General features: G+C 52.6%; 1 protein-coding gene across 2 annotated transcripts; it reads right to left on the bottom strand.

The window, feature by feature from the left end:
- Window positions 1–146: 146 nt before the first annotated feature.
- HSD17B14 (hydroxysteroid 17-beta dehydrogenase 14) lies at window positions 147–12604 on the bottom strand. 2 transcript variants are annotated; one of them, XM_036747291.1, is made up of 9 exons: window positions 12371–12604; window positions 11801–11839; window positions 11428–11528; window positions 10977–11043; window positions 10787–10878; window positions 2029–2133; window positions 1612–1679; window positions 832–928; window positions 147–746 (listed from the first exon to the last, which is right to left on the bottom strand). In XM_036747291.1, exons 1-9 carry the CDS (start codon window positions 12456–12458, stop codon window positions 603–605), a joined length of 801 nt encoding a protein of 266 aa, XP_036603186.1. In that variant the 5' UTR covers window positions 12459–12604; the 3' UTR covers window positions 147–602. The 2 variants fall into 2 exon arrangements, 1 of the variants encoding a protein (XP_036603186.1); XR_005009637.1 differs by lacking the exon at window positions 12371–12604 and having other exon boundaries at window positions 10977–11183; window positions 11801–12024.
- Window positions 12605–12888: the final 284 nt, after the last annotated feature.

Here is a 12888-nt window from a genome sequence, read left to right as displayed (position 1 = left end):
GCGGGGGACCCCAGCCTCCCCACACGCAGCCGCAGCCCCTCCCCACATACAGGCCCTCCCCCTCCCGCTGGGGACCCGGGCGTCCCCACCGCATACCTTCGCTGGCCACACCCAGCCCCTGCCCGCACAGAACACTCGTGCCCCAGTTTCTCTCCAGCCTTCTTTATTAATCTCGCCTAATTGGCAGTTAATTCCTTCTTCCTCCGGGAGACCATCACAGGCCCGTTAGCCCGGGCCCTCGCCCCAGGCCCGCCTCGGGTCTCCCGGGGGCGGAGAGGAGGCAGGCCAGGGCAGAATCCCAGCCTGGCCTCGGACCCCAGCTGGTGCCCCCCGTCCCCCGTGACTGCATTGCTCAAGAGGCCCCGCCCGCCCCAGGGCCCGGGCCAGGTGGCGGGCGGGGGCGGCAGGAAATAAAATGCAAAGAAATGCAAAGATAATCGCCTTCTGTTTCCAATTTATCTGACGGAAAGGGCCGAGGGGAAGGAAGGGGCGGAGGACTGAGCGTCCAGGGCTTGAGGAGACGCGGCTAGCTGGGGGAGGGGAGGGCAGGGGCCGCCGCAGGGGTCCCGCGGGCGCAGCGCGGGATTCTGGGGGTTCTTTCGTCACGTCTGGGGCACCTTGCGCCCGTAACCCAGCTCGGCGCCCCCGCTCAGGGGCAGCTCCACGCCAGTGCAGAAGGAAGCGTGGAAGGCCAGGAAGACGGCAGCAGCGCCCACCTCGTCCGGCCTGCCCATCCGTCCTAGGGGCTGGAGGAGCAGGGCAGAGGCTGGAACCCGGGCTGGCCTCAAGGGGGCCTGCCCAGTCCACCCCTACCCTGGTCCCCCAGCCTACCTGCGCCTGATCCCCTTCCCTGATAGTGGCAGAGGGATCGGGGGTCAGGGCGGCCAGCTCCTTCCACAGCGGGGTCCAGATGTTTCCTGGGGAGATGCTGAGGAAGGGGCAAAGGTGGTCCAAGAAGCTGCCGCAGCAGACCCTCAGCAAATGCTGATTGACTGGGGGGTGTGCGTGTCTCCTGCCCCCCCCTTCCCCACGCCCCTCTTTCCGGGCTGCCCAGAACTCCAGGATGCTGCTTCTCAGCCCCTTTCTTCCAAGCCCTTGGGTCTCCTTAGCACCCCCTCACCCCTATTATCCGGCCTTCCTAGTTTGGCCCCGATGGCTCTTCTCTCTTGATCTCAATCTCCTCAAACCTCCAACGCCCAGTCTTCTGTCTACCCATTTCCAAGCTCTCCACTTCCTTACTCCAAGGTCCCCAAACTAGGGCTAGAGTCATCCATCTATCACAGCTTCCTCTGGGCTCCCGCTTCTCAGGGCCCAGAGTGCCCTCAGTCCTCCTGCCTGGCCCCTGGCTGCCCCGGCTTCTTCATTTTCAGCGCCCTTCAGTCTTCCTACTCCCACTAATCTCAGGCCCCCCCCCAGATGTCCTTCTGTTCCTCCTCCCATAAGACCCTTTCTGCCCCATCCCCCATCCTTAGTGTTCAGTTGCCAAAGCCCCTGGTTCCCAGTCTGAAGCCCCTCCAGTCCACCTGCCTCATCAACCTACCCCCATCCCACCTTCCCTGATGCCCTCCCATCCAGGTCCCCTCTTTGCTCTCACCCACCTCAACCACTTACCAGTTGACTCGGACACCATACTGACTCTCATCCAGGGCCAAAGCCTTGGTCAGAGCAGTCACAGCCCCCTAGGGGAAGGGAAAACCACTGAGTCTGGGCAGTCCTAGGAGATGGACCTTGCCCCAGCCCTAGGCCTGGGGGGCCATGGTTCCCTAGTCCACTTAGGCCAAGAGGTTCACTTATGGCTCAGTAGAAGACAGGGCCTCAGGCCTCAATGGTTTAGCCCATCTCTTCTGGCCCCTCGGAACAGTGGAGGCTAACCTTTGCTAGGGTTCGTGGTCAGACCTAGCAACTGGACTGAGAAGCATGAGATTGGCTATTTTTGTTTGGGCATCCGGTGTGAGTGGACTGGACACTGCCCCCAGCCAATGGCTGAGGCCAGAGAGGAAGCTGTCCCATCCCCCCCACACCCCATACCTTGGTGGCCACATAAGATGCAGCCTTTCTCTGCCCAATGGCCCCCACCAGGCTGGAGATGTTAATGATGCTGCCCTGGCTCTGCCGGAGGAAGGGGAGGGCAAACTGCAGGGAAAAAGAAAAAGGCAATCAACCCTGGTGACCCTGCTGCTGTCGGTCTGTTCACAGAATGCCACAGCTGAGATGGAGCTGAACACCCCCATTTCACAGATGGGGAAAAACTAACAAAGGCCACCATCTGACTTGCCCCTCCTGTGGTGACCTGCTACCTCCTGCCCTCCATCTGGCTCAGACTGCCCACTCCCAGTCCCTGACCTTTGCTTTCTCTTCTTGGGGTCTCCTTCTAGGCTCACAGCATGGCCTTCATCCCAGCCCTCTCTCACCTTTTCTGGAAACCTGGCAATATCCCAGCTCTGCTGCCATGGGGCTGTCCTCGGCCATGCCCAGATCCTCCCCCTACAGCTGTTGTCTGCCTCACCCCAACCAGAAGCTGAAAGCAATTAACTGCCTGCCTGGCCACATTCCCTACTTCCTCAATGACCTTGGCACACCATTCTCAGGAGGCTTCCCCTCCACCCTGATGCCTGCCCTTACTTGGGGACTTCAGACCAGACAGGGTGATGTCCCCTCCCCCCACCCACCTGATTTCCAGCCCTCCCTGATTGGTCAGGCCTTCACCCTGCCCTGGCCTGAATTTGTTCCTTCTAAGCTTAGGGAACCAGTTCAACTGTCCCCCCTCTTCCAAGCCTTGACTGCCAAGCCAAAGCCCAATCCCAGGTTACTCCCACTGGCTGCCTTCCCTTCTATCTCTGCAATGCTGAACTCCACCTCAAGGAAAGTCACCTACAAAACTGGGGTGTAATCTTGACTGGGCCCTCAATGCTGCCTGTTAACCCCTTTATTTCTCCCCTCTTCCACTCCCACAATGGGATTCTCTATCTCAGGCCCATAGCAGTTGTTCCACACCTCATCTTCCCTCCTCAGCAAATTTTGCCTTCCCCCCATATATCACCCTTGCAACTCTCTCCTTCACTTTTGTCTCTGTAGAAAAGCTGACTGTTCCTTCTCTCCAAGGCCAGCCCCTCTACAGGAACCCCCTGGTCTAACTACTCCCCTCCACCAGCTTCAATTTTTCCCTACCTACTGGTTCTTCCCAGTTGCTGTCAAATGTGCCCAGGCCTCTTCTCTCCTTAAAAAGCCATTTACCCTATCATCCCCTCATATGATCACCTTGTAGCTCTCTTCCTTTCCCAGCCAAGCTCCTCGAAAAATCTCTCCTCTACTTTCTCACCTCCCACTCGCTTTCTAGCCCCCATCAATCTGGCTTCCACCTTCTCCTGATGCCTGAAATTTCTCTCCAAGCAGAGAGGAAAACACCACCTGTTCCCGTTGGGTCTTCATCTTCTTGCCCAGAACATCCCCCTCATCTTAAGCAATGTTGTCTAGGGTTCTTCTGGCAATTTGTGTCCCAGTGAAATCACCAGAAGCTGGTCACAGCTTAACCAGTCTGACAAGTTTCTTGAGGGCCCCAAGCCACATCGTGCACACATGCACATAAGCCCAGGACACAACCTCCCTGTCGTTGTCAGAGATGGCTGACTCAGTAAGTGAGAGTGGGAAGTCACCTTCCAAAGCCCATTTCTGGACACTTTCCCCCCGAGAACATCTCTGCCCCTGCTTCATCCAACCTCAGAGGAGGACTTGAAGATGCTTTGTCCTTGGAGCACCTGGCACCCTCCTCTTTTGGAAAAGCCTCACCTCCATCATGGAGTTCCAAGTGTTCTTCCTTTTGCCCTATCTTTTAGCCGCCAAACTCCTGGCACTGGTTAGGGGTCTGTCTTTTCCTTTTAGCTATCACATTAAGGAATTTTAAAGCAATGTTTCATTCTCACTGAAAAACACCTTCCTTTCTTGGGGGCAATAGACCAGTTTACATTCTAAGCATATATCAGAATGTGCCTTGGCTATGACAAAAACTCAAAGCTCACATTTCTCTCTTCACATCACCACACATTTCTCCCTGCTCTCCATACATCTCCTTACTCTCTTCAAGGCTATGACCGTCACAGTGTGGAGGTAAGATGACATGGAGGTCAGTGCATGGGAAATGGGTGAGCTGAAGGAGGTTAAGGTATTGAGGGAGTATCGTTCTAGATTTGGAAGTCCCCTAGAATTTGGGGAGAGCTGGGAAGCAAAGAAAGACTGAGCTGAACCCATTGAGGGAGGAAGGAAGGGAGTGTCTTGGGGAATGGCAGTTAATCTTGATTCTGCTGATAGATATGGGTGATAAATATGCAGGGAGTGAACTTCAAAGGAGAAGATATTTCCAAGTAATTGTGATAAAGGTAGCGCCTAGAAGGGAAATCCAATCTCTTTCTTATCACTAACTCCCCAGGAGACCTAGTGTAGCCAGCAGCTTGTGGAGATCTTTAACTCAAGGAGAAGGCCCTCTCCTCACTCCCTTCACACCTTGACACCTAAATTCCTTTTCAATCTTACCAACTTGTCTTGTCTACCATGTCTGACCCCTCTCTCCCCCTTCAGGGGAGTCTATTTTCTCTTCCTCCTTCGGGGCCTTCTCCTTAAGCCCTTGTTCTGATTCCTTCTTTAGCTCAAGGCCTTTTCCCCTTTTCTATCTCTCAGTGTCCCTCAAGCTTCCCTGTCCCTGGTGATCCCCAACCCCAGTCCCTCAGCTCCCCCCTGGCTCTCATTTTCTTAGTCCCTTTGCCCCCTTCACCTCATCCTTCCTGGTAATCCCACAGCTAACTCACAGCCAGCCCTTTCTCATCTTAAATCTACCTCTAGGCCACCTGCCGCCATAGTTCATTATCTCTCAGACCTGGCCACCCTGAGCCTAGGCATCCTTTCCTCAGCTGCCCACTTCCAGCATCAGCACAGAGACAGTCTTATCTCCCCTTTCACACCATTCTTTCCAGTACCCACAACTCTTCCCTAATCTTATTTCTCCCAACCTCTTCAGTGTTAAATGTGCCTATCTCCTCTGTCTGGATAGGCTGCTTCTCCACTCAAAGCCTCATCCCATCCAGCTTTCTAGCCTGGGGGCTGGCCCCTGTGGGTGTAGCCTAGCTGAGCCGAGCCTGGGTACACCCTTCTGGAGTATCCAGCAGAGGCAAAGCTGAACCAGGCTGGGCTCAACCACTCTCCTCAAGTCCTGGGCTCCAACTTTTTCCTTCTCTTTTCTCTCCTCCAGTGTCTGTCCTCTTCCCAAGCCTCTTTCTCTCCCACATATCCCTTTCTCCCCCCATCCTGAGCCTCTGTCCAACTCCACCCCGTCTCTATCTCAGCCTCTTTGACAGTGATAGAACAAAAGGTGAAGTATCTTGGAAACCACTCAGGCTCTACCTGTGAGTCCAGGTAAAGACATTAAAAAGAAGGGAGGGAGCTTCCCGGGTCCCTCAGCAGCCACTCTATTGAGCTCCCGGCATTCTCTTCCACCCGTAACTACACAGCAGTTGCCTGGCACCCATGTGGGCACCCACTCCCCCCTTCTAGCTACACACAGCTGTCTGAAGCCCTGGGACAACTCCACTTTGAGACTGAACCTCTATGGAAAATGATAACCTATCTAAATGCATTAGATTGGAAACTCCTGGAAGGCAGGGGTTGCCTTTTCCCTCTTTTGGTTTCCCCAGCACTTAGAAAGATGTCTGGCAAATAGTAGGCCCTTAACAAATGTTGATTGACTGATCAACTCATTTCTCAAGGATGTTCCCCCAGTGCCATACCCACCCCATCCCAATGATTCAAAGCCCACTATTCCCCATTCTATCCCCCACTGACTGCTCCCTTATTCCCATCCTCCCCCCAGCCCCAAACCAATTCTCTCTCTCAATATCCTACTCTAAAGCTACCCTTTGCACCATGCCCTCTGGAATGCCGCTCCATAGCTAACAAACAAGCTTTCATCTTCAGTCTTTTACTTTCCTACTCTTCCCTTCTTCATGAACACTGGCTCCCTTCTGACCACACAGTCCCCTTCCCCAGCCTTTCCAGCACCCTAGCACTGGCTGTATTTTCTTCACTCATTCTTGCCACTCATTGGTCAAAATAGGGGAGCTGGACACTCCTTGTTCCCCAATGCCATTTATAAGCTCTTCCTCTATTACGTCACTCAGCAATCTCTCCTCTGGAAGTTCACTCAATTGAATTAGGATTCTTCTCTTAAGTACCAACCCCCAAGACACTCCACTTCCTTCCTCAATGAGTTTAGTGTCTGGCTCAATGTTTCTCTCCTCTCCAACTCCTATCCTCATACTAAAGGACTTCTATACACATACTACAGTCCCTCAAACATCTAGTTCTTCAGCTTACTCGTTTGCTGTGACCTGACCCTGCTCTGCCTCACCTGTACACAATGATGGTTATACTCTTGATGAGGCCATCAGCCATGAGGGAACTTCTACGTTCATGAATTCTGACATTCTTTATTTAATCACAATCTGTTGTGTTCCACCTTTCCCTCTGCTTTGTATCCCCTAACCCTATTCTTTGTCCACCTCATGACCCCCTCAGCTCTTTCCCAGGTCATTGCCCTTGAATTGGCCACACCCTCCTCCCTTCCCCATCTTGACCCCTTGGTGAATGATTGTCTTCTTCTGTGGAAGAAGAACCCTTTATGACATTGAAGCTCAGGCCCTCCCAAAGCCCAACCTGTGATTCCAACCACCATCCAATGCTTCTGTTCCCACTTGTTGTTGTGGTCCAGTCATTTCGGTATGAAAACCCCCATTTGAGGTTTTCTTGGCAGAGATACTGGAGTGCTTTGCCATTTCCTTCTCCAGCTCATTTTACAGATGAGAAACTGGGGCAAAAAGGGTTAAGTGACTCTCCCAGGGTCACACAACAACAACACCTCTCTCAACAGCTACCTCTGCTCCCTTATTGTTAACAAACATACCCACCTTTACCTTATGTACAAAACAACAACAAAGCAACCCTCCCTGAATTGTCCATCCCTGAGAGCTAAACTATGGTTTGGTAGCTAAACTCCCTGAGAAGGTCACCAACAATCAGTGTCTCCACTTCCTCTCCTTTCTTAGACCAGATCTCATCAGCCAAGTGAAACAACTCTCTTCAAAAAACTCCAAAGAGATCATCTCTTAACTGTCAAATCCAATGGCCTCTTCCAATCCTCTCAGAAGCCCATCACACTGCCAATCCCCCTTCCCTCCTAGCTAGTCTCCATTTCATTCTAGGGTTCTGTTAGGCTGCGCTCTCCTGGCTTTCCTCCTGTCTGCCCACTCCTCAGTCTCCTTTGCTTAATCTTCATCCAGCTCATGCCCACTAACAGGGAGGTCCCCTAGACTCTGTCCTGTGCCCTCATCTTTATTGTATTTTCCTTGGTGACCTCATCAGCTCCCAAAGACTGAATGATTGCCTCAGTGTAGATGACACTCAGCTCTTTTTGTCTGGCTCTCATCTGTCTGCTGACCTCCAGTCTCACATCTACAACTGCCTACTGGCAAACTTAACAAGGCTGTCTTATAGACATCTTAGATTCAGCATAGCCAACCCTCGACCCAAACCCTCCCCTCTTTCAACTTTCCCTGTCACTGTAGAAAACAACCCCCCTCCTCCCAGTCACCCAGGATCCCAATGTGGGTGTCATCCTCAACTCTTCACTCTCTCTCCCCCTCCCCCTCCCCCCATCCAATCAGTTTTATTATAACACCTCTCAACTATGCCCCCTTCTCTCCTCAGATACTGCCACCATTCTGGTGTCTGCCCTTTTCACCTTCCATCTGCACTATGGCAGTAGCCTGCTGTTTGACCTGAGGTGCTAGGTGGTGCTGCAGTGGATAGAACACCAGGCCTGGAGTCAGGAAGATTTACTTTCATGAGTTCAAATCTGGCCTCAGACACTTCCTAGCTGGGTGACTGTGGGCAAGTCACTGGAGCCTGTTTACCTCAGGTTCCTCATCTGTCAAATGAACTGGAGAAGGAAATGGCAAACAGCTTCAGTATCTTTGAAAAGAAAACCCCAAACAGGGTCAGAAATAGTCAGACACGACTCAACAGCAACAAGAAGCTGATTGATCAGCCTGCCTCAAATCTCATTCTGCCCCAGGCCACTCGGCAGCCAAAATTATTTGCCTAAGTCAAAAGTCTTGACCATGTTTCCCGCCATTCCCCAATCAATAAACTCCATTGGCTCCCTGTCACCTCCAGGATCAAATATAAAATTCTCTCTAGCTTCTGAAGCCCCTCAGTGCCTTCCACACATTTCCATATACTCTTCCATCTAGCAATAGGGGCCTGCTCACTGCTCCTGGACCAAGCCATCCCCCAGGCAGGGAATTGTCTCCCTCCTCATCTCAGTCTCCTGGCTTCCAAGTCACTCTTCCTGAGCCCATCAAAGCTAGTGCCTTCCCAAAGTCATGACCTCCCATTGGTCACACACATGCTGTATGGACTCAGTCATTTGCATGTTGTTTCCCTGAAGAGACTGACTCCCCAAGTAGGGATTGGGGTTTCTACCCATTTCTTTGTGTTCCTAGAACTTAGCATAATACCTAGACCCTTAATAAATGCTTGTTAACTGACTGCCTGATAGACACAGGTGACTCAGAGGACAGATTGAGTTATAGTTTTGGGGCATGGCCAATGCTGTTTTTTTGTTTTTTTTTTTTTGCTAGACTATATATGTTTGTAATAGAGGTTTGGGGTAGGTTTTTTTTTTCTCCCTGTCTCCCTTCCAAAGGGAAGTGGGAAATGAGAGGAGAGAAGTTATATTTTTGTTAATTAAAAAAAAATAATAATTTTGAAAGGAAAAAAAAAACCTATTTCCAACCTCAGAAAACCTAGAATCTCTCTAGCCCTCCCTGCTTGACCTGCTCTGATGAGGAAAGAGAGGCTTGCTTAAGGTCACAGAAGATTGGGAAGCAGGTACTCTTGATGGGGTACAGGCTCTGGGAACCCCCTGGAACTCTCCTTGAATCTTCCCACTTGATCTGGCGTTCACCTGAGGCCATAAGCCTTCCATTATTTCTATGCCCAATTTTCTGTTACCGGTAACCTAGCCCAGCCCTCCACTGTCTGGTAGCCTTCAGCAACTTCCCACCCTTAATTCCATTCTCTTGGTTCCTCTAGTCACCCCAGCCTACTGGCCATTCCCATCAAGACCCTCCCTAGATTTGACTTCTAGTCACCCCAGGCTACTGACCATTCCCATCAAGACCATCCCTGGAACCCCCAGACTACTTGGCCACCCGTGAAGTCTTCCTGTATATAAGATCCATCTTGTTTCCATAAAAGTGCTCAGATTCTGTCTAGCCTGCTTACATTAGCATTACAAAGGCTCAAGGTTCAATCTGGCCTGCTGGCATTGGAGATACAAATGCTCAGATTCCTTAAGAGTATGCCCAATATGGGGCAGCTAGGTGGCGCAGTGAGTAGAGCACCGGCCCTGGAGTCAGGAGGACCTGAGTTCAAATCCGGCCTCAGACACTTGACACACTTACTAGCTGTGTGACCTTGGGCAAGTCACTTAATCCCAATTGCCCTCCCTTCCCCCCTCAAAAAAAAGAGTATGCCCAATATGGTGGATCTTTAACAAGCTTTGTTTTGCTTTGGCTGAAAGAAGGCTTGGGCCAAATTCATTTGGGCAGGACCCAGCATGTCGCTATTTTGGGGTATCAGTACCCCTAAACCTCAACACTCTTATTTACCACCCACCCTTTCATGCACCACACTCACTACAAAGATGATCCTGGCAAGGCAAGGCCAGTGCTAGCCTAGGAGGCTGGGACATGCTCTGGAAACTCAGCCCAGACCCATTAAGTAAGCAACTGGGAAGTTACTGGGCTGGGGAGGTCTGGCCATTAGCTCTACACAGACCCCACCCCAAAGGTGGAGTCAAGTTTAGAGTAAAGTTAACAGAATCTTGCCTTTCCCCCACAGCCCAATCTGGCTGAAATAACCATCAATAATAATGAGAGTCCATACATACAATCACCCTTGTTATCAATGACAGTAGCAGTGGGTAGAAACCTGGCTAGGGATATGCCTTGGACACTGAGAGGTCCAGTGAGGTGACCAAAGTCATAAAGCTCACCAACCAGTGGCAGAGCTGAAATTTCAAGCCAGGATTGAAGCTTCCAAAGCCAGACCCAGGGTCAAGCTGTTCCTTGGTCAAGTGCTGTCTCTGTGACCTGGGCAAATCACTGGGGCCCTAGGCAGCTGAGGGGGTACCTAGGAGGGAATATTCCCATTGGGAAATCCTGGGGCCAGTAAACAAAGGAGAAGACTGGAGCCCCAAAAGAGTCAACTGCAATCCAATTCCCTGGCTCTGAGGACCTAAGCCAGGAAAGTCTTTCAGCAATCACAGGCTGCCTTGGGCAGAGTGGGGGCTCCCTGGGCAGGCCTGACAGCCTGAAGGCCTGACAGGATGTCCTGTGCTCAAGCAGAGTAATTATCCTAATGCTTGAAGATTTGTGGGACACACATTATCCCACTGAAGCCACTCAACAAGAAATACTGGTATACTCCCCACAAGACTGAGATCTCAGTCAAGAGCCAGTCAAAGTCAGCAAGGCAATAGTAAACCTGGCTCTTTCCAAGTCCTGGTCCTAACCATTGGGCAACATTGCTCTCTCCCTAATGGGCCTCATTTGAGAGCAAGGCTTAGACTCTGGGATTCTGTGAAAGGAAGGTGCTTGTCTGAGTTTTTTGTTCCCTAGGGATTCCGGAGTGGGACTAGAGAGACTTTCATAGTCAGTGCACCTCTGGTGAGACTCACCTTGGATACTGTGTATGTGGCAAGGAGGTTCAACTCCAGCAGCTCTCGGAAGGCCTGGGAGGACGTCTCTTCCAGTATCTCCTCTGGGGGATCTGGGTTAGGCAGGGAGGAAGAAGGTTAAGAGGAGCAGAGGCAGAGCAGAGGCCAGAGATGGAAGGTGAGAGGGAGAAGGGGAAGTGGGGACACTCACGGCGTCCGGCGTTGTTCACCAAGCAGTCTAGACGGCCAAAACGTTGCAGAGTCTCAAAGATCAGGGCCTGGGGGCCAGGAGACAAAGCCTCAGAGCCTGAGAGACCCCAAAAATCAGGGACCAGAGAGACAGGAGACTCGTAGAGTCAGAGACAGTCTATGAGAGAGACATCCTGAAGCAGAGATGGCAAGACTCACAGAGGTGGAGCTGGAAGAAACCCCAGAAAAGTGTGAACAGAAGAACTGGATTTGTGGAGCTCTGGAGGGAAAGAGAAATGAAGACTAGGTTGAGGTCAAAATGTGGGGAGACAGGGAATGCTGGGGAGCTGACTGCTCCAAGCCCCTTTCTCCTCCCTCCCCCAATGGCTCACATACATGAGCCATAGGGAAGGGCAAGACCAGAGACCTAAAGAAACCCAGAAGCAGAGGGATTGGGGGAGGGGGAAGCTCACCTCCACTTCCCCTTCTCTGGTCACATCACATCGGATGAAAACAGCTCCTGCTGGTGGCCTGACTAAACGCAACTCCTTTTCCAGAGCCCGGCCACCTGACTCTGGGGAGAAAGCAGGGCTGGGGATCTGATCTGAATGGTAGCAGGGGGTCCAGGGGACTGAAATAGAGGAAGGGGATCCTGGGTCCCTGAGAGGGAGGGGACTGGGGGGAGGCAGGATACCATAGGGCTAGGGGAGAGGGAGTACTGATCACTGAGGGCCTGGGGGAGGGGGATCCTGGGTCCCTGAGGGGGAGAGAGCTGGGGGACTGGGCATCTTGGTCACTGAATAGGTGGGATAGGGGCTGCGAGCCTGGGTTCCGTCTCTCACTCACCATCCTTGTCGCAGATGATCACTTTAGCACCATTCTCCACTAGGAGGCAAAAGAAGCAGGGGTGGATTTGGAGATACAATTTGTGGGGTAAGGGGTGGGACAGGGTTTCGGAGCCTCTCGAAAGCTGCTGGTGGCCCCAGACCTTCCCTCCCCTAACTCGTGATTTCTACCCCGTGATAGCTCGGGCAAAGGGCAGTTTTGGCCTTGGATACAAGGTCCCCAGGGCCCTTGGCGTCTCTTTCCCATAGCCCCACCTTTGCCGGCTCTCAGATGTGCCGGGCTCTCACAGCAGGGGTCCAAGCGTCTCGTTCCCCTAACACTACTTTAGCCGATTCTCAGGGGTCGCGTCCCACACGCCCTGGGGACCCACGCAGGCATCAATGTCTTTTCCTCCAGCCCCATCCCAGCTTGGAGCGCTATTCGATTTAACTAGATGCCGCCTCTCTTTGACCTCATACACGTCGGGCTAAAGGATCTACCGACGACCCGGAGTCTGAGAGCCCATCATCCCGGATTGTGGGGGTCCAGGGACATCCCGTCGACAGCCCTTTTCCCCAAATCCAGGCTCACCAAAGGCGCGCACGATGCCAGCGCCTATACCCCGAGCACCGCCGGTCACCAAGACCACCCGCCCCTCGCTGCAAGGACCCGCAGCCATCTCCAGCCTCCGGGACCAGTGGCCTCAAGTGGGACGATTGGCTTCACTTGGGTGTGTTTGTCCTCCCGCGAGACTGTCGGGGTTACTAGAGTCCTGATTAGTATAGTGCTGTCACAGCAGTTCTTGTCCTTTTTAGGTCCAAAGACCCGCCCCCCCAGCGACCATCCCCTTCCTTTCCTCCCTCCCCTTCCCTCTGCCCACAATCCTAGGACCCCTCTTCTAACCCCTCCGACGAGGATCGATAAGACCTTTGCCCCGGCCACAATTTGGGGAATCTCAGTCTCTCCTTCCGCAAACCCAGCCCAGGCTCCCAGAAGATCCAACCACACAGCGCCACCACTCTTCATCGGGTTAGGGAATGTAAAAAAACTACAATTCCCATGAGGTCTCGCGGGCCGAGGAGCAAGGCCGACGGCGGAAAACACCCCAT

Source organism: Trichosurus vulpecula, chromosome 2 (genome assembly GCF_011100635.1).
Source record: "Trichosurus vulpecula isolate mTriVul1 chromosome 2, mTriVul1.pri, whole genome shotgun sequence".
Taxonomy (NCBI): Eukaryota; Metazoa; Chordata; class Mammalia; order Diprotodontia; family Phalangeridae; genus Trichosurus; species Trichosurus vulpecula.
This window is presented reverse-complemented; position numbering and strand designations above follow the sequence as displayed.